The 20,185-nt window shown below is 43.0% G+C and overlaps 1 protein-coding gene across 1 annotated transcript in view; it reads right to left on the reverse strand.

Annotated features, from left to right (window-relative positions):
* Nucleotides 1-20,185, reverse strand: part of iglon5 (IgLON family member 5) — a 157,437-nt gene that overhangs the window by 18,515 nt on the left and 118,737 nt on the right. The window contains exons 2-3 of the mRNA XM_066644336.1: nucleotides 5,923-6,004; nucleotides 788-1,020 (exon numbers count right to left, since the gene is read on the reverse strand). Of these exons, the coding sequence (XP_066500433.1) occupies nucleotides 788-1,020; nucleotides 5,923-6,004 (315 nt within the window). The remainder of the gene's footprint in view (nucleotides 1-787; nucleotides 1,021-5,922; nucleotides 6,005-20,185) is intronic.

Below are 20,185 nucleotides of genomic sequence, written 5' to 3' on the forward strand. Positions count from 1 at the left end.
TCTCCAGTGCCATCACCCTCCCCTCTCTCTCAGATCTTTATTTATTTTCTTTCCCGCAAAGCCGCTCTTAACGATAAAGCCAAGAATTGGAGGCACTGTGGGGTCATTCCTGCTGGGGCCGTGTCTCCAGGGTGTAATTATTTTCTTCTGTGATATCATATGAAGGCTTCAAATTGAGGGCAGCGTGCTATCAAACACATAGCATCATGTCCCTGCGCTGGTCAGAGAAATAAATCTAAGGACTGTCTCATGCAATGGACTCTCGGAAGAAGCATTGCCCTCCTTCTCCCGTTTATAACACTCTCAGAATTATGGATTATAACATTAATTTTCATTTCTACAATTACAGTGTCGGAAATACAATATGCATAACAATGAAGGCCAAGAGCTGGTCATCCATCAACTGTCACGTGCCATACATGACAAACTGTGTGGTCCTAACATCAATGCAAACTGTTCAATTAAGCCGATGCTTCCTTACGACAAACTCAACATCGCCCCCATACTTTTTTCCAAGGTACTTCAAGGCCACCCAGTTGGTGTTCATTTATTCACGAAGGCTACGTTCACATTGGTCATGGAGGAGTTTATACTCCATAGAACGGGTCCCCCACACAGAGGCAGCCAATTCAAAACACACCGAGGCCTCTAGATGTCAGTATCATTATCTGGCTGGTCCATAAGTTGAAGCAAAATGATCAATGGCTATAAATGACCACAATAACACAGTGTCCACTGCCCTTTTAGAGCAAGCAAACACAACAAACAAGTACGTATTTGTCCTCACCCTGGACAATGAGGTAGACATGTGCGATCCGGGGTTTGTTCAGAGCCTGGAAGCTGCAGGTGTACGGACCCTCATCTGCCACGGCTACCCGTTCAATCTGGATGGAGAAGTCGCTGTTGTTGCTGTTGACCAGAGACACCCTCGAGTCCAGTGACCACTTGTCCGTCCCTGCGAACAGGATGTTGGAGCGGTTCAGCCAGGCCTTGTGGGTAACTTCCTCATCGATCTTACATCTGCCGTTGGTGTGGTAGGAAACAACACACATACACACACACACACACACACACACGATCAATAACCCATAACACTTAAGCTGTTCTTGCATAATAAGTGTAGACAGATGACCAGGATGTTCCATTGTTTTTAACAGAGCAGTGATGGAAAAATCACAGTCAGCAGCAGATTCCCAGTGTGGTCAGCAGAAAGCTCCATCAGTTTAACTGGCATCTGCTGTGCACTATGTAGAACATGAGCCTTTGCGTGCAAATACATCTAAGTTTGATCATAGAGATTGGTTGCACTTCCCAACACAGACACTGGGCATCTCACTGATTAAGCCCAAGGTGAGTTAAAACCCACTGTAAACTCAAATATGTGTAGTGCACCGTGTAGGTCATAACATAATAGTTTCTGCACTAAAATAGTGCACTGTATGTTGAAAAAAAGAGTGTAGTATAGTTAGTTTTATAATCAGTGAAGTGCACTATGTAGAGAGTATTGCACTATTTGGGACGTAGCCATAATTTTCCAGACACGAGAAGCTCCTCCCTTTATGTTTCGCATTGGATTATGGGATAGTAGTGTCCAATATTATTGTACTCAAAAATTGATTGGTTCTAAGTGTGCACTGTGGATTTTTTTTTACTCTACTCAACTTGGACACAAAATGCATACTCAATAACTAGTTAGAATTAGCGATAAGTGCGCAAATGGGATGCAGCTTGAATTATGAAAATCTGAGATATAAGCTAAACAAAATATGTGAAAATCTGGTTATCCAGCATCTCTCAAGAGTTCAAAGGGATTTCTTATAAGAAACCTGTCCCCTTTTGATGCTGTGACAGTGTCGACTCTTCTAGGAAGATTCACGCTGGACCACTGCAGTGAGGATCTGAAGGCATTCAGCCACAAGAAACTTAATAAGAGCCAGAAATTACCAGTGACCAAATGAATTTTATGTGCGATTGTCCACTACTGGTGCTGGTCCCATGCTTGTGTGATTGCACCTAAATTGACAATAAAAGCTGTGTCAAGTTGCAAGGTGCAAGGTGATCCCTTGCAGGACCAAATAAAAGTATAACAACAGCAACAATGTGTCACCGCTTGTGCTACCACAGCTCCAAACCCAGAGGATCTCTGACACTCAGAAACTTTGAAACATGAAAGGGAAACTCCTTGCCCTTTATCGAGAGGAAAACTTGCAACCTGTGAAACTAAATTGAGCAATCTCAAGAGACCACCATCGACCCTCTAGGGGAGTTGTCTTGACCAAGTTTGCTCAGTCGTTACAGCATTGTTCTACCATAATGTAGAGATTGGATTGACATCCCACCTCTGCCAAATGTATGGTTGTCTCCCGGGATTGTGTTCAGTTTCTGCAGGGAGTGAGGCATTCCCATGCTTAAGGGCAAGGCCTCCCAGTTCCTCTAAGTTAAGAGTTCCCGGTGATGCACTAATTAATGATTCTACTTGTACATAAGCATCACTAAACAGTTTGTTAAGCATTGTAAGCAAAAATGTGATCAGAACATTCAAGAATCTATGAAGAATATTCCAGAATCTGAACAAGACTGATAAGAAAACCTCAGCCAGTGTCAGCAAACCTCTGCTGGTGTTGCCCTAAAGGGAACCTCATTCCGCTTGTCACACGTGGCTTGCGACTCTGAGATAATGACACATGGCAGCCCGCTAACAAATCAGCCCCGATTTGATGGGGGAGGCTCAAGGGGCACTTTCAGGATTCCTCCACTAGATGTCAGCGGTGAGTTCTGGTCTGTTGCAGCAGAGAAAATGGCACATCTCTGGTTGAAACTCTCCAGGGATCACAGTGCCCCAATTCATGTCGACGTTGACTTTCTCTCGTCGCATCATGATATCAAATCAGAGCTCGTCGGCTCGGCATGGGAGCGAGTGTGTAGAATACTAAAGAGCCTTGGAGTGTGTGTGAGAGTGTGAGAGCCGGAGTGTGTGAGGCCTGAACGCTTGCATTTAGAGCAGCGTTAAGCTCTTCCTGCTGGAATGGCATTTGAGAGATTGCACAAGACGTCAGTTGTTGGCTGAAAGCAAGCTATTTCTGTTTGGAAATTAAAATGAGATGGATGGCTGATGGACACAGGCCCATCCCACTCTTTCTTCTGAATTCAAAGCTATTTATAGTTATCTTGTCCAAATTCAGCTCTAGCAATGGCCTCTACTCTTCTGGGAAGGGTTGGCACTTTACATCAGATGTTGGAAAACGTTGGTGATGATTTGATTACATGTTACTTGTTGGAGCGTCAGCTCCATGAGTCCAGGGATGGCAGATCCACTGCTGACTGGGTTTATATGCCTGGGGTCAACATTTGGCATTGAGCAAGGTGCCCTGAGCTTCTCCAGTGTCCATTTCATGCATTTCTATGCAGATCATCCACTGTGCATGAATGAATGGTAAATAATACATCAGCGATTCTTGAAACTTTAGCAAAATCATGTCTCATGAAGAGTCCTAAAAAGTACTAATTCTGTTGGCATTTAATAACATATTTTTTTTATTATATTATATATTTTGTTTTCCACACATAACACACTCAAAAAAGACAAAGAAACAATGACGCACACGTGAGGGAGAAAGCAAAGAGGGCAAAAAAAGTGAAAGTATGTAAAACACTGCCTACAATTTCACAAGTCAGCCAGTTTGTCTTTAACAAAACCAATAGCTTCGGACCATCTCTCAACCGTTGTAGCCTTAGCATGATGTAGCCTGGCAGTGGCTCTCTCCAATAGAAGTACATCCAAATAATATTGCAAAAATACAGAGTTTAAACATACCACAGACTCGAGTCTAAAGTGCGAAATTTAAGAATAGTTTTCTTGACTGCGGTAAAGGCAGCCATAATTATTTTCTTTTTACAAAAGTTTACATTAATAGTGGAATCATCTCCAAGCAGAAACCAAGATGGAGAACTGGGAAATTTTGACATAACAGGGAAGACAAACAAAGTACAACAAAGTAACAAAGTAACAGCTGTTCTCCAAAGTTGCGCACTCTGAGGACACTGCCAGAAAACATGCATGAATGTGCCAATAGTCCCCAGTGAGCATTTGTGACATAAGTCATCAGAAGACAGATTCATCTGGAATGCACGGTATGGGGTAATATAATATCTATGGGCAAATTTATAGTGAAGTAATTGCATTTAATAACATTTTCATGAATAAAAAGAATCAAGGTTGTAAAGGGGTCCTTTAGGTTCCTTAAGGTTCTTTTATAGGTTTTTTCCCAAATATCAATTTAAGGATTATATTCTGGCCTATTGCCTACAAAATCAGGAGATAATCATTTCAACTTTATTAAAATAACAAAAAGTAATAATTGAATTGAATAATATATTTACCACATGAAAGAGTATATTGTAATATGTATTAAAAACTACAAACAGTATGTTTTTAACAATATTTACTACTATTTTGTGGTTGCCCAAGATGTGTCCCACACATTTGTCACCACTGTCAGATAGTTATAAAAAGCAGTAAAATCTGGCAACTACAAGGTCAACTCCATCACTATTTTCTCTTAAACCTGTTCATATTTTTGGACACTTCTACTGTCACAACCATTACAAGTCAACACTGTTTCTTTTGTATAAAAAATATTAGATTAGACTACGACATAAATGTATTCTTTTTAAGCAGACATCTAAAGTAGCTAGCAACAGAGGGGAAACAAGATGGCTGATGTGAACAACTCATGCATATCATGTGAAAGAGTAGTTTTCTGTCACCACCGTCTGACGCTGATGGTGTACAGTCGGACGCTGGTGACAAAACCCTCCAAATGGTCCTCAGCAGAGGCTGGAATATAATTGTTGATCACAATAAATACCAATATGACCTGTGATGTTTCATTAACCGTTATTTATTTATGTAATTCCCTCTATATTTCTTACATATTGTTCAACCTAGGGGATGAAGTGTGCCTTCCCATCTCTCAAATCACTATTATGCCATATTCATTTGGCTTACGTCATTTGGGATGCACGTAGTGCACCAACTACCTACATACGTAGCACATAGTATACACTATCCCTTGTAGGCCATGAATCTCCAATGACTAAAGCCAAATAAAAATGGCATGACAACATTTAACCAAATCTAACACGAATTGTAAATCCCCCCAATTTCATAGCCATTACACTCAACTTTGACTTTATGTATGTTAGAAAGTAATGGCTAAGAGGAGAGAAGGAGAAGAAACAGCAGAAGCAGAGTTATCTTATTCCTACTGGTAATGACTTTACATTTTACTATGATGATTTGACATTAGATGATAAGGGCATGGCGTACTTTTAATAATGATATTGCATAATTGTACCTTATATCACTTGAAAAATGTTTATCACAGTGCTCAGGATTGTTATTTTTTGGACCAAATAGTTAGAAATGTTAGTTAAGCAAGAAGCCATTGACTTCATTGACTTTTAAAGAAGTACATATCAAACCGTATAAAAAATGAACAAAAGTGAATATTCAACATTTAACGACATATGTGTGTACTAAGAATGACAGATAATGATGTAAAAACTCTAAATACATAATATATCCAATAAATCAAAATAATTAGCTTATTGTGTCTGACGGCGTTGACAAAAACAAAGTAATAACTGGAAAAAAATGCCTATTTTATGAAAACAAATACAAAATGAAGATCTTAGTGTAGAATCATATACCTTCAGATTGTCATTTAACTAAGTTTGTATCATCAAAATTGAAACCAGATTAATCCAAATTTTCAAGAATCAGTGACATGCCTATAATTAGTGTTTGGTTTGTTTAGATGCTTTGAAATTCATTATTAATTATATTATTCCAAATAACCATTATTTGTAATTCCATCTATATTTCTGAGCAGCAGCATAGCTGCCATGTTGCATAGTCACCTCAGAATGACGCTGTCTCCTTCCAGGACTGTAATGTTGTCGGGCAGGTGGCCGAACTCCGCCGCCTGGACACTGCTGGGTCCTGCCAAGAGAAACAAGGAGGGGGAGAAGGAGGGAGATGGTGAGCATAATGCTGTTATTCCACCAGCAGACGGCCCACCGGCCTGTGCCAAATCCCCCCACAGCAACACAGCCTGGAGCTCATCAGCACTGGCATTTCTGAACCTCTGGAGCCCTTGAACAAAAACACTTTGGAGGCGTCGTCTAGTCCCACCTCCAGACCATCACCGTCAGCATCACATTGCCCCTGAGCTTCACTTGGAGTTTAAAAGGTTAGCTCAGCATTAACATCCAGGCAGAAAGAGAGTCTATTGCATTTGGTCCTTCAGTGTGTCACTGAATTCAATTAATTAAACTGATTAATTAATTCATCTATTTATCCTGAATACCACACTTTTCAGAAGAGTTTTTCCACTGCAGGACTCTAGGATACACCAGACGTTGTAGAATATGAGACATTAATAACTTTCTCATCACGGCCAAGGAAAGATGGGAATTGTCTCATTACCCGGAAGCAAGCGAGGAACGCTGTATTAGTGACAATAAAAAAGAAGTGCAATCTATTAATCTGCATAGCGCATTTAATATCTGCCACATTTGTTTTTTAAATAAACTAATGCGATGCATAAAATCCACAGATGTCGGAGGATAATTAAAGAAGAACCACCACTTTACAGCCTTCCTAATCTTTGGTGAAGATGGTCAATCCTTTACAGAAGAGTCCTGCTGCAGGATTCTAGGATAAAGACCTCTTATTTTACATGAAAATGGGTCATTTTCGTGTACGTGGTCAGGCGTATTGACCAAACAGAGCTGAGTAATGTGAAATAACAGCTACAAGTTAAACAGAGCCACTTGTGAAGCTGAGAATAATGACTCTTTACCACTGCATTGTATCAACTCTACTCGGCTCTACTCTGCTTTTCTGCGTCTTCATCAGGTCCTGGAAGTGGGTTCTTGTCGCTGTTCTCTGGTGGTTCAGAGCGAGCCGAGTAGGGCCTAAACCGTGGCGTGTAATGGCTAAGAGGGCTGATCATCCTGAGAGAGTCGTTACTCTATGCCAAACAACGCAGAGATGGGGTTTTGCGATGACACCGGATAAAGTTAGTTGTGGGGGGGAGGGGGAGTGGAAAACCAACCAGGGAGTAGAGGCCAAACTGAGAGTACAGTCCAGTAGAGTAGGTATCATGCAGTGGAAAAACACCATAACATTGCTCATGCTACTGTGGACAACACTGTCAGCTTGTTTATTTCTTTTTTTTCTGCCTAGTGGTCTTTTTTTAACCTTGTGGGGGTTAAATCACAATCATTACTTAGCAATCTCCATTTTAATTTGTGCAGTTTCCATGCACACAAAGTTGTCATTACATCACATACAGTGTAGTGTAGTCATTCAGCAGCTCACGTGGCACAACCTCGCCCTCACCATCCATCCACTGTTCCTGATGGTAGCTTGGTTTAGCTTGGTTATTTTTGCACAAAATAATAAGTACACATGCCAGAGCCAACTGTGCTGACCCTTCGTATATTTCTGAATAATGATTGGACGGTAGCGCGCCCAGCCCGGCCGCATTGCTTGGCGAACAGGACGCGATAATGAGCCCAGGGAAGAGGATTCACACAGAGCCGGCAGAGCGTGAAATGAAGGGACAGCCACGGCTGTGTGAGGGACACGATTGCGCAGACACACACACACATATACACAGGCATCCACACACACTCTCACCATCACAGCATACAAATAACATGCACCCACATTATTCAGCTGCATATACATCAGGGCGAGTAGGGAACTGCTGAGGAAGAACCAAGTTTTTACACTTTCTGAACAGGAGGCAGCAAGACTGGACGTGTAATGTCCATCACAGGGCAACACACACACACACACACTCACCCCCTCGTTCACACACTTGCACCTGTGGACAGTTTCACACACTCGCACCTGTGGACAGTTTCACACACTCACACCTGTGGACAGAACCAGGTCTCTGTCTCATTTCTGAAGATGATGTACTCAGAGCTTTTGTGAAATATGGTACAGGTTTGCTCTGAACATGATGTCACATATGTCTGTCTTTCTCTTTCTCTCTCTCTCTCTCACACACACACACACATACACACACTGCACAAATGCCAGTGTGGCCTCATCACAGTGACCGCCTTCAGCTTCCTCTCCAGCAGCTGTTGGTATCTCCCTCATAAACAGCCCCTGTCCTTAATATCTCGCAGACAATATCTGGCTGTCCTCTGCCTGCAAGGTTTAATATACGCGGCTTATGAGCGAGAGAAAGAGGAGAGTTCAGACGCTCCCAGAGATGATCTTTTTATCTTTCTCTCTCAGGAGGGCAGGACTAGCCACTGTCCTCTACTGACCATATCACTGACAGGAAAACTTACTGACCGTATCACTGACAGGAAAACGTACTGACCGTATCACTGACAGGAAAACGTACTGAACATATCACTGACAGGAAAACTTACTGAACATATCACTGACAGGAAAACTTACTGACCATATCACTGACAGGAAAACTTACTGAACATATCACTGACAGGAAAACTTACTGAACATATCACTGACAGGAAAACTTACTGAACATATCACTGACAGGAAAACTTACTGAACATATCACTGACAGGAAAACATACTGACCATATCACTGACAGGAAAACTCACTGACCGTATCACTGACAGGAAAACTTACTGACCGTATCACTGACAGGAAAACTTACTGACCGTATCACTGACAGGAAAACTTACTGACCGTATCACTGACAGGAAAACTTACTGAACATATCACTGACAGGAAAACTTACTGACCGTATCACTGACAGGAAAACGTACTGAACATATCACTGACAGGAAAACGTACTGAACATATCACTGACAGGAAAACTTACTGACCGTATCACTGACAGGAAAACGTACTGAACATATCACTGACAGGAAAACTTACTGAACATATCACTGACAGGAAAACATACTGACCATATCACTGACAGGAAAACTTACTGACCGTATCACTGACAGGAAAACTTACTGACCGTATCACTGACAGGAAAACTTACTGACCGTATCACTGACAGGAAAACTTACTGACCGTATCACTGACAGGAAAACTTACTGAACATATCACTGACAGGAAAACTTACTGACCGTATCACTGACAGGAAAACTTACTGAACATATCACTGACAGGAAAACGTACTGAACATATCACTGACAGGAAAACTTACTGAACATATCACTGACAGGAAAACATACTGAAAGAATCACTGACATGAAAATTTACTGACTGTATCACTGACAGGAAAACTTACTGACCATATATCTCACAGGAAAACTTACTGACCATATCACTGACAGGAAAACCTACTGAAAGTATCACTGACGGGAAAACTTATTGACCATATCATTGACGGGAAAACTTTCTGACAGTATCACTGACGGGAAAACGTATTGACCATATAACTGATGGGAAAACTTACTGTCCGCATCACTGATGGGAAAACTTACTGACCGCATCACTGACTGCATAACAGTATGAATCACTGACTCATTGAATTACTGACTCACTATTAATTGATTTACTGAATAATAACCAAACGATTCATTGCCAAAGTGACAGATTTACTAATCAATTGCTTGATTCAATTAATAATTACAAATTTATTCTCTGACAAACTGTATGACACACTGATTCACAGAGTGATGTAGGTTTGAATCACTGGTTGACTCTTTCTACTCGACTCACTGAATCACTGACTGATTCACTGTCTGTTTCTTGAGTAGCAGTCATGTACTATATAAAACATAGCTTCACTCTCTGTCTGTCTGTCTCTCTCTCGCTCTCTCTCTCTGTGTCTGCATGTGTGTGTGTGTGTGTGTGTGTATATATCTATTTAAAGGCCCAGTAAGGTAAGGAACAGTGAAGTGTGAACTAAATGGATCGTCGAAGGAGAGAGCGTGCCCCTGAAAATCTCCAGCTAAAAGCTTTAATCACATTAGAGCCTGCCACTGCGCACTTGAAGCTAGTTGGTATGCTACACACACACACACACACACACACACACACACACACACACACCCCTCTCTCTCTGTGTGTTATAGTGGAGGAAATGTGCTTGATGTATGAAAGTGTGTGTGAGTGTGTTAGACTGTTGAATTGCGACTCGACTCAAAGACTTACGACTTGTGAAATTCCAGTCTGAGTAAAAACATGATTCAATTAGGTGCGGAGTTTGAAGGATAAAAAAAAACAACATCACACCAGCAGCTGGAACACAGCTGTAATTGCGAGTGTTGTAGTTATTACACCTACAGGTTTAGTTACAGGTCACTAAAGATACTGGAGACTTGACTCAGATTCCGACCTCAACTTGGACTTGGATCCCAATGATTCAGCCCAGTTTAGACCTCAGAGATATAAGATTCAAATTAGACAAGGACTACAGGCACTTATAACTCAGCTCAGGCCAAGACCACAGAGACGAACATTCGGTTCATCTTGGACTCCATCCAAATTCTTTACTTCACTTTGGACTGGGACCTCAGAGATCTGTCTGTTTTCAGTCTTAGTTACAGGTCACTGAAGAAACTGGAGACGTGTCTCAGTCTCTGACCTCAGACACTCAAAACTCAAACTGAACCTGGGCCGGAAAGACTCACATTCAGCTTGGACTTGGAGGCTGAGACTTGGACCCTAAAACACACAGATTCAGCTTGGATTTGGGCCCCAGAGACTAAAATCATAGTTTGGATTTCAGAGACTCGGGACTCAGAGCGTTAAAATTCAACTTGGACTCTGACTTCAGTGACTCCAGACTTGACTTGGATGCAGTCCTCCTAGAATCAAGACTGGACTCCTACTCACATCCCAGACACTCAAGACTCTCAAGACACGTATCCCAGAGTCTTCAGAGATTTGATGTGGACTCGCAACTCAATCTAAACTATTCAAGACCTGACTCGGCTTAGACTCCCATGGCAGGTATTTGAGAGACTTGACTAGACTCGGACTCATGTGGGTCGACCTGAGATCATTGGTGGTGTGTTTGCAGGCTGCTGCAGCATCTGCTTTTCTGCCCATGTGGAACAACCGCAGATCATTGACTTGCACAATTCAGAGCTTTCCCTCACACGCTTGTATTCGCACACATGCCTAGACACACATACACACATGCACATACACACACGCAAGAAGCAGATGACGAGTGTAAGCTAAAGGCCCAAAACAACACAGCGTGGGCCATAAAAGGGAAGGGGGGTGCTATTCCCTATTCCCTACTCAATTCCCATTTTCACAGCTCAATTGGCACCTATGACTCTAATAGCAGCCTCCCCCTGCGCTCTCTGGTTTGATGCAATATGTTCGTCAGGTCACTCTCTCACACACTGAGGCATTCTGGGAATACAGGGTATTATCCTTATTCTGTGTGTGGTAAGTTAATTTCTGTGGATGCACATGATGACCCATTAGGTGTAAATAAGCATACCACTGCTGTCACGTCTCTGGAATACAAGTCTGAGTCTTGAGTTCTAGAGGCACGAAAGCAAGTTGGGGTTTTAGTTTGAGTTGGTCCTCTGGGACGCTAGTCTGAGTCTAATCTTGGTTCTAAGATATCTGAGTCTTGAGTCTCTGAGGTCTTAGAGTCTTGAGTTCTAGAGGCATGAAAGCAAGTTGGGGTCTTAGTTTGAGTTGGTCCTCTGGGACGCTAAGTCTGAGTCTAATCTTGGTTCTAAGAGATCTGAGTCCAAGTCTGAGTCTTGAGTCTCTGAGATCTTAGAGTCTTGAGTTCTAGAGGCATGAAAGCAAGTTGGGGTCTTAGTTTGAGTTGGTCCTCTGGGACGCTAGGTCTGAGTCTAATCGTGGTTCTAAGAGATCTGAGTCCAAGTCGAGTCTTGAGTCTTTGGAATGACATCAGAATTCCTTGTGATGTGTTTCTTTATCTGTCTGATCTCTGTCATCAACACAAGCCCTGTTCTATCAGCTGTACCTCAGCAGGTCTAGCTAAGCAAACTCTCACAGCTTTGGGGCAATCCAATCAAAAATCATTGGAGCAAAAGACCCATTGCTTCTTTCCAAGCACTAAATCATGAGGTACTGCACCAGTCTCGGGAACAGTAGGTACTCAAATGTAAAAAAGTATCCATCCTGACCCAGTTTGGACAACGACTGGGCAGGAGAAGCTTGCCCCATCTTCAGTGATGATATCATTATCGTTAGGATCCGAGACCCCGCTGTTCCATCTTGCTGTCAGATTTGGGCCGAGGGTCTGTTAAGGATCACAGACGCGGTGCAGAAACACCTGGGACACATCCGCCACCCTTCAGCATCAATAATACAGTGCGAGAGAGCACACGCGAGAGAGCTAGGAGCGAGAGAGCCTCGCGGTGCAGTGGAACGCATGAATGATGGAGTGAGTCGTTGTTTCTGCAGGAGAGGGAGAGAGGAGGTGAAAAGGAGATGGCGAGAGGGAGGGAGAGTGTTAAGGAGGGAGAGAAGGAATGTAAAGAGTAGCAAGAGGTAGAGGGAGCGTGGGCGGGCAGTAAAGTTAGTGAGAGAGAGAGAGAGAAAGACAGAGAGAGTGCTTGGTGATTCAGGCAGATTGCACGCTCGCAGCAAAAAATTGCTGTAACCTTGCGGCTTTGTGTCGACTGCTATTGTGAAGGGCTGGAAGATTCAATCAACCTGGCTTTGAGGGATAAGCTCTTACGAACAAGTCTGGCTTTCCCACTTTTCCTTTTTTTCTCTATATTTTCCAACATTTCAACCACAGATCCTCTGGGTAATTCCCATCGTTCGGAATCTCTGGCATACTTTCAACAGCTTTGCGGCGAAACCGAGCGAATCCTCTCTGATCTGGTCAATGTGTCTAAGGTTTCTCATCATCAGACGGCTGTAAGAACATTACAGAACTGCTAAGCCTTTACACTTAAAAATGATGGTTCTACAAAGGTTCTTTAGTAAAGAACGTTTCTATCTAGAAAGCTGAACACTCAAAGAACTTGTTGCACAATTAAAGGGTTGTTTGCATCATGAAGGGTTCTTCAGATTGATGGAGAATGTGCTATAGATGGCTCCATATAGCAACTTTTAGAAAATCGTTCTCTATGGCGCCAAAAACGGTTCTTCTATTGTAACACTGTAATGATAGAGGAACCGTTTTTAGTGCCTTAACTGAGTTACAAACTTTTGCAGCTAAAATCTTCCCGTATGAAATGGGACAACCCTTCAAGATCCTGATGAATCATCTGAAAGCATATAAAAAACAGCAGCACTTCTTTCCTGGGCAATTAGTGGTGCTCTGTAGCAGCACTGCACCAGTCTGCAGTGATATCAGAGGAGCTGCTGGACCTTACTTACATTTAGGGCCTCATATGCCTTCAGAAGAGTTCCACAATCAGATATTATCACTCTCTCCTTACTCTTCTGTGAAATGAAGCTAAAATCAGATTCTTATTCTGCAGATTTTTACTATTCCAATTCCACCTTTAATACGCCTCAGGCAGTAGAATGTAATTGCTTCATTATAATGTAGAACTGGAAATTTACAGCTAACTACTTAGTCACAGTCACACAGCTCCAGGGACCTGGGGCTGGAGGTTGTAGGTTCAAGCCACGCTCCAGGTGACTGTCTGTGAGGACTTTGGTGTGTTCTCCCTGTGTCTGCGAGGGTCTCCTCCAGGTGTTCTGGTTTCCTCCCTTGTTGGTAGGTGAATTGGCAACATAATGCAATCCCAGTAAACAAGGAACGTCCCTGGACGTTCAAAATAGGTCTAAAAGTAGTCTGTCCGTCAAGGACATATTTTAAACGTCAATGGACGTCCAAAATCCATCTTAATAAGTTAGTTAAGTGGTGACCAATCGATAACGTCAGTGGATGTCCAAAATGCGTTTTATACAAGTAATTTATTTCGGGACCAATTAATAACGTCAATGGCCAATTAATAACTTCAATGGACGTCCAAAATACATCTAATAGTCGTCTTTTCAATGTCTGTGTTTGTCTTTTCAACTTTCATTTTCAACCTTAAGAGAACGTTGATTAGACGGCAGTCATTACGTTATTTCAACGATGAATCAATGGCTAAATGTTTACTGGGATGATTGTCATAGTTTTTAAAGAACTAAATATTATATATAAACTGACTCTCTCTGAGACATTTTCATTTGATATTGGTTTTACTGTGTTCTTCTCGCAAGCTTCATCTCAAAGCCCCTGTGAAGCGGCGAAGTTGGTGACCTCCTGCTGTCCGGCCCGACCCCCTCCGTCCTGGTGGTCTTCCAAAGCCCTGAAACCTCTCGTGTACTCAACTTGCTTTGTACTTCACCTCAAAAACAAACCCAGAATAAAGCCCCCCCGAGTCCGATTCTCAAACCCCAATGGGACGTCTGTTTAAAACCCCATTTGTATCCTCTTGACATGGACATTACTCCAGTGTGTAATTGCTCTGGTTTCTGCTGCAAAATCATTAATCAGGAGCCAGATACTGAAGAGCCTCGCCGTCTTTGTACTGTACATCTATTGCTTGTTGCCCTTGACGATCAAATAAAAGCCGGACAGCTTTTGAAAGGCGGCCCATCAACATGGACAGCAGCACTGAGGCAAGAGCAGAGCAATGTTTAAAAGCACTTCAGCCAACAACTGTTCATCATTTTCTCCCTTATCCGAACTTACGCACTTATTCCAATGAGAGAAATGTTCACCTAAACCTGAGGTTACGCTACACGACGTTTAGCCTGATTTTGTGAGATGTGTTTTAAAAAGTTGTATTACCTTAGAGTCATTTTTGGTAGAAATATAGTCATTTTTTTCCAAATACATTTTCAACATTAGCTTTAGTGACGTTTGACCATGACATCACTGGAAGGTTAGTCTACCATCAAACCCACTAAACCAGCGAACAGGAGGGGAACGATGGGCGATGGGAGAGAGGGGGGCAAGGAGGAATGAAGGATGGCGTGGGAGGGGGTAGAGGAAGAGCAGGAGGAGAAGAGTGAGAGGGAAAACACACCCGCATAATTAACAGTGTCATGCTGCAGCCAATGAAATATTTACAGAGGTGCTTCCCTCCGTCACGGCGGTGATGAAGAGAGGCAGCAGCAGGACTATCAGACGCTCAGAGCCCGGGGCAGGAGAGGATTAAACATTAACTGGCAGATAGATCCCCCTTTCTCCCACGTCTGATCCCATTAACACTGGGCAGGGCCTCTTCCAGCACACACACACACACACACACACACACTACATACCCTGCACCAACATCACCATCGGCATAGGGATGTATAGTTATACCCATGTCCTACATTACTGAACTTACATTACATTCTGCATATAGTAGAAGAAAATAATAGTCTCAATTTTTCATTGAACATAATGGAACGAGGTTTTTATTCTGTCATCTTGTATTATTCTGTTGGTCCATTTGTCTTGAAGTTCTGACACATTGTAAAGAGGGGCTTTCAGTTAGAAATGAGAAATGTTATTTTGTTCCGACAGTAGACGATACCTGAATGTAATAATAATATGCCATATGTATTAACATACACTACATACAGCACAGAGCAGAGAGCAGAGTCGCCATTATTTCATTAGCAGCTGTAACAGCCAAGGCATTATTCACTGGGAAGGGGATGTTTCTGAGATAAGATGAGGAAGATAAACTTAGCTATAACTACAACTGTACGAATATATACAAACCTTACATCTCACATTGCCAGACTCTATAAGGAGAGTATGGTCCCTTTCTCCACTTAACGTGACCAAAAAACACCTACTAACAGAGATTTGACTGACGCACAAAAGGGCCAATAAAAAGTCTGCTATTTTGGCATGTTGTTTAGAAGAGGGCCGTCTTTATAATTCACGTCGGACCAATACCAGAGCCAGGGAAGTACATATACGCGGAGGTACAGAGAGCCAATCAGAATGCAATAGGCCAGATGCAAGAATGCGTAACAACCAGTACTCTACTCCGTTAAGGTTTTTGGTGTAAAAATAATGAAATAAAATCTAATTTTTTAGGTAGTGTCGCAGTCACACAGCTCCAGGAGCCTGGAGGTTGTGGGTTCGATTCCCGCTCCGGTTGACTGTCTGTGAGGAGTTAGTGTGTTCTCCCAGTGTCTGCGTGGGTTTCCTCCGGGTGCTCCGGTTTCCTCCCACAGTCCAAAAACACATGTTGGTAGGTGGATTGGCGACTTAAAAGTGTCCGTAGGTCTGTGTGTGTTTGTGTTGCCCTGGACTGGCCTGGTGCCCCCTCCAGGGTGTATTCCTGCCTTGCGCCCAATGATTCCAGGTAGGCTCTGGACCCACCGCGACCCTGAACTGGATAAGGGTTACAGATAATGAATGAATGAAATGAATGAACATTCTAACACTAACAATAACTACTACCACACCCTTAAACTTAAGCCTTAGTATAAACCTAATCATGCCTTAATCATTATTCTAAACTTAATTACAGTGCTAGATTAACACTAGAATTCAACAAAGCCTTTTATTTACTTCAGCCTTATAATGACATCATGTTTTACATGATGTGGACATCCCCAGAGTGTGAACAGGCAAACAGGTCTTACTCCCTACAACATTACAAAACACACACACACACACCTCTTTACCCAGAGAGCTTCACTGTTCAGCTCAACCTGTCTCACTTCACCTGTCTCTCTCACTGACTGATGGAAGTGGACCATCGCCCTCTGGACACCACTCACTGGCCCCACAAGTGGGATCACTCACCACCCACTCAGAGACACACACACGCACACACACACACACACACACACACTGGTCAGAGAAGAGGCATGGAGATAAAGAGAACACAAACACAAGCCTCGAGAGCTCTTGAGTGAAGTTAACTTTTTCAAAGCTGTGAAGAGCCGTGTGGGGAATAAGGAGCTACAGGTGAAGACCAGGTCGTGCTGAGCATGAGTGGAGCTTATTTCAGGACTGATTTTTGAGCTTAATTATTTAAAAAAAATATATATTTAAATAGCCTTGTAGAAAATGGCTAGTATTTTACGTAAGTGCATTTGTGAGATCCTGTGGTGTGGGTTCATGGCAGTTTCCCCGCTATTAAAGCAACACTATGTGGTATTTCTACTTTAAGATTGCTGCTTGATAATCATTACGATGCTCCACTGACCTGTAAAAGTAAAAACAGAGCTGTTCTCTCTTTTCTGGCACTGCAGAAACAGCTCTATGTAACATTTGGAGGAGAGCGGGAAATCATCTGTAATTCACCACCAATTCCACTATAGAAGACAGAAGGCTGGCACATGCTTTCTCCTGCTTCAATCAGGCACCAATGCAACAACTACAAATAGCCTTAATGAGGAAGAGGAGACTGTCCGACTGCCAAGGTCAGACACATCAGCAACAGAGAGTAATAAGGGGACAAGGAAGTGAGAGAGGCTAACTGTTAGCATGGACCAATAATAAATGAACTAATGAAGAAAATAGTTTTCTGACAAACTATAGAAGAGAAAAAAGCTTGTGTGGAGTGAAGACCAGACTCAGGGAAATTGGTCCTAGTCCGGGAACCAGGTTCTATATCGTTCAGAGCGAGGTGGTAAACCTTGCAGAGCACTGATTGTCCAGTGAGAGTCATCCCTCTACGCCACTCAATGCAGACGTCCAGCACTAACTTTCCATCTGTAAAATCTCCAGGTACAGCAGAGATCATTTGTTTTTAGCCGATTCATGATGGCATCTTGTAAAATTATGGTGTGGTCTTTTGAAGAGGTTCAAACGCTCCTTGGATCGGTGGCTGTCGAAAGAATCCAGCAAGAGCTGGACACAGCCACAAGGAAGGAACAAACTCTACTGATCTGTCTGGACTGATTATGGGGCTGTGTTCAGTTCCAAACAACAACAACACGCCAATACACCATGAGTAAACACCGCTTAACGTTACCGCTGCTGTTGTTGTGTGTTCCTGTTAGAGATGGAGTTTTGAGAATGGGTCGGGGGTTGGGGGGGGGGGGTGGGTGGTGGTGTTAATTACCAATGGTAAAGAACCAAACTGAGAAGCTGAGAAGAGTCCTGTAGAGGAGGTTCCATGCAGTGGAAAAGCACCACTAGTTTCAAGTAAGAAAACCGATGGCAGCAACCAATCATAGGCTGTTATTCTACATGGCTTTTCTGGGGCATATTCCTGGTTCCTGCAGTGACCTTGTCAGAGGGGACATCGACTTTCCCATATTTCATTCTGATCTCATTCCCATTAAAAATAAAATCCACCAAGGACTGAATTTTTTACAATTACAGGATGAGCTCCTAGACCCTCAAGGCCAAGACTGTGAGGGATGAAGTGCGCAGAGTATACAGACTGTCCTCCCACACCTACAGCACTGAGAACTGCCTCTGTCTTTTGTTCGGATGAAGACAAACGCCTGTAACCGTTCATTTACAAAGGCTTGCTTTGCGTCCATATGCCGTGTAATGTGCCAGAGTCGGAAAGACACAGCTGTCAAGTGTGAGTCTAATACCCCGCTCGCTTACCTGACCGCTATCAGCCAACCAGCACACAGACGTCTGCCTCCATCCTTTAAGCGGTGGCGTGCGCCTGCTGCATATAAAACCTCCCTGCAGCACTCAATCTCCTCTCCAGACGCCGTTCCCTCCGCACACATCAGTCAATATTCAGCTCCAGACTTCAGCACAGCCTCCTCAGACGAGCTGCCGATCTTTAGCATTGAAGCAGCTCCGCAATCGCTGCCAAGAGAGTCATCCCGGGACCATCTCCCCCAAGCCCTGTCCGTGTTTAACCCCCGTTTTTTGGCTGGTGGAAGGAAAACTAAAAAAGCCCTGTGCTCTCAGAAATCAATATCCTAGTTAAACTGTTATTTCATCTGTTTAAAAAAAAAATAAAACTTTTAAAATGTCCTTATTGAACACATCTTCTGATGGACTCGACACAGTGAGGAGACTCTGGGATGATGACCTTTTTCTTTGGGGACATATTGCTTAAAAAAAAGAAAAGAAATTCACTCTCACTCTGTTAGGGGTTGGGCATTATTGTGGGGATTTGGAGCCCTCCAACACACACACTGTGAAACAAGACCACTCAGTCAGTTTTCGGTATGCTGCCTATGTCAGAAAACATTCTCTGCTCTGCTTTAGATGTCAAGTGCAGAGACTTTAGAATTGCCCTGCCCCCTCGTTTGAGTCTGTCCAATCACAGCGCTGGACCCGCGTTTATGTGACGAGGTTAAACACAGCAAAACAGACACAATGAAGGAACATCACCTCCAAAACTGAACTACTGGTCCTCCCAGCCAAGCAAGCTATTCTCCACAACATCAGCATCAAGCTAGAGTCCCTATCAGTGGCTCCCACCAAGGTTGTAAGAAACCTGGGTGTCATGGTTGATGACCAGCTGACCTTCGCAGATCACGTTACCACTGTAGCTCGATCGTGCCACTTCTCCCTATTCAACATAAGGAAGATTAGGCCATACCTAACTCAACATGCAACACAGCTCATTGCTCAGACGTTAGCGTTCTTCCGTCTTAACTATTGCAACGCCCTCCTGACAGGTCTTCCGGCCTGTGCTGTGAGACCGCTACAGATGATCCAGAATGCTGCAGCATGCCTGGTCTTCAACCAGCCTAAAAGAGCACATGTCACGCCCCTATTAATTAGCTGCATTGGCTACCCTTAGCTGCTCGCATCAAATTTAAATCACTAATGATGGCCTTCAGAGTATTCACTGGTTCTGCTCCCATCTACCTCAATAGACTCTTAAAACCATACGTTAGCTCCCGCCCTCTCCGTTCCTCAAAGGAGCACCAACTAACACGACCAACCCCCCGTACAGGTCAGTCGAGGCTATTCTCATCTCTGGTACCACGCTGGTGGAATGAGCTTCCAAGCACCATCAGAGCAACAGAAACCCTCTCCGCATTCAAGAAATCCTTGAAAAACCAACTCAAATCTTTTGCATTAAAGGTCTTTCTTTAATGCACTTATTACGTCCTGGCATATTGCACTTAATGTAAAGTATTTTGTATAATTCGTGCTGTAGTTTGAATGTTAGGTCCCCTTTTGTAAGTCGCTTTGGATAAAAGCGTCTGCCAAATGCATTAATGTAAATGTAAATGTACAACGAGCACTGAGTAAAAACAGAGAAAATGAGAACGGAGAAGAAGAGAACTGAGCAGTGATGGCTAAAAACCAGAGCTCCTGTTTCTCG

The sequence above is a fragment of the Hoplias malabaricus genome, chromosome 1 (genome assembly GCF_029633855.1).
Source record: "Hoplias malabaricus isolate fHopMal1 chromosome 1, fHopMal1.hap1, whole genome shotgun sequence".
In the NCBI taxonomy this organism is placed as follows: domain Eukaryota; kingdom Metazoa; phylum Chordata; class Actinopteri; order Characiformes; family Erythrinidae; genus Hoplias; species Hoplias malabaricus.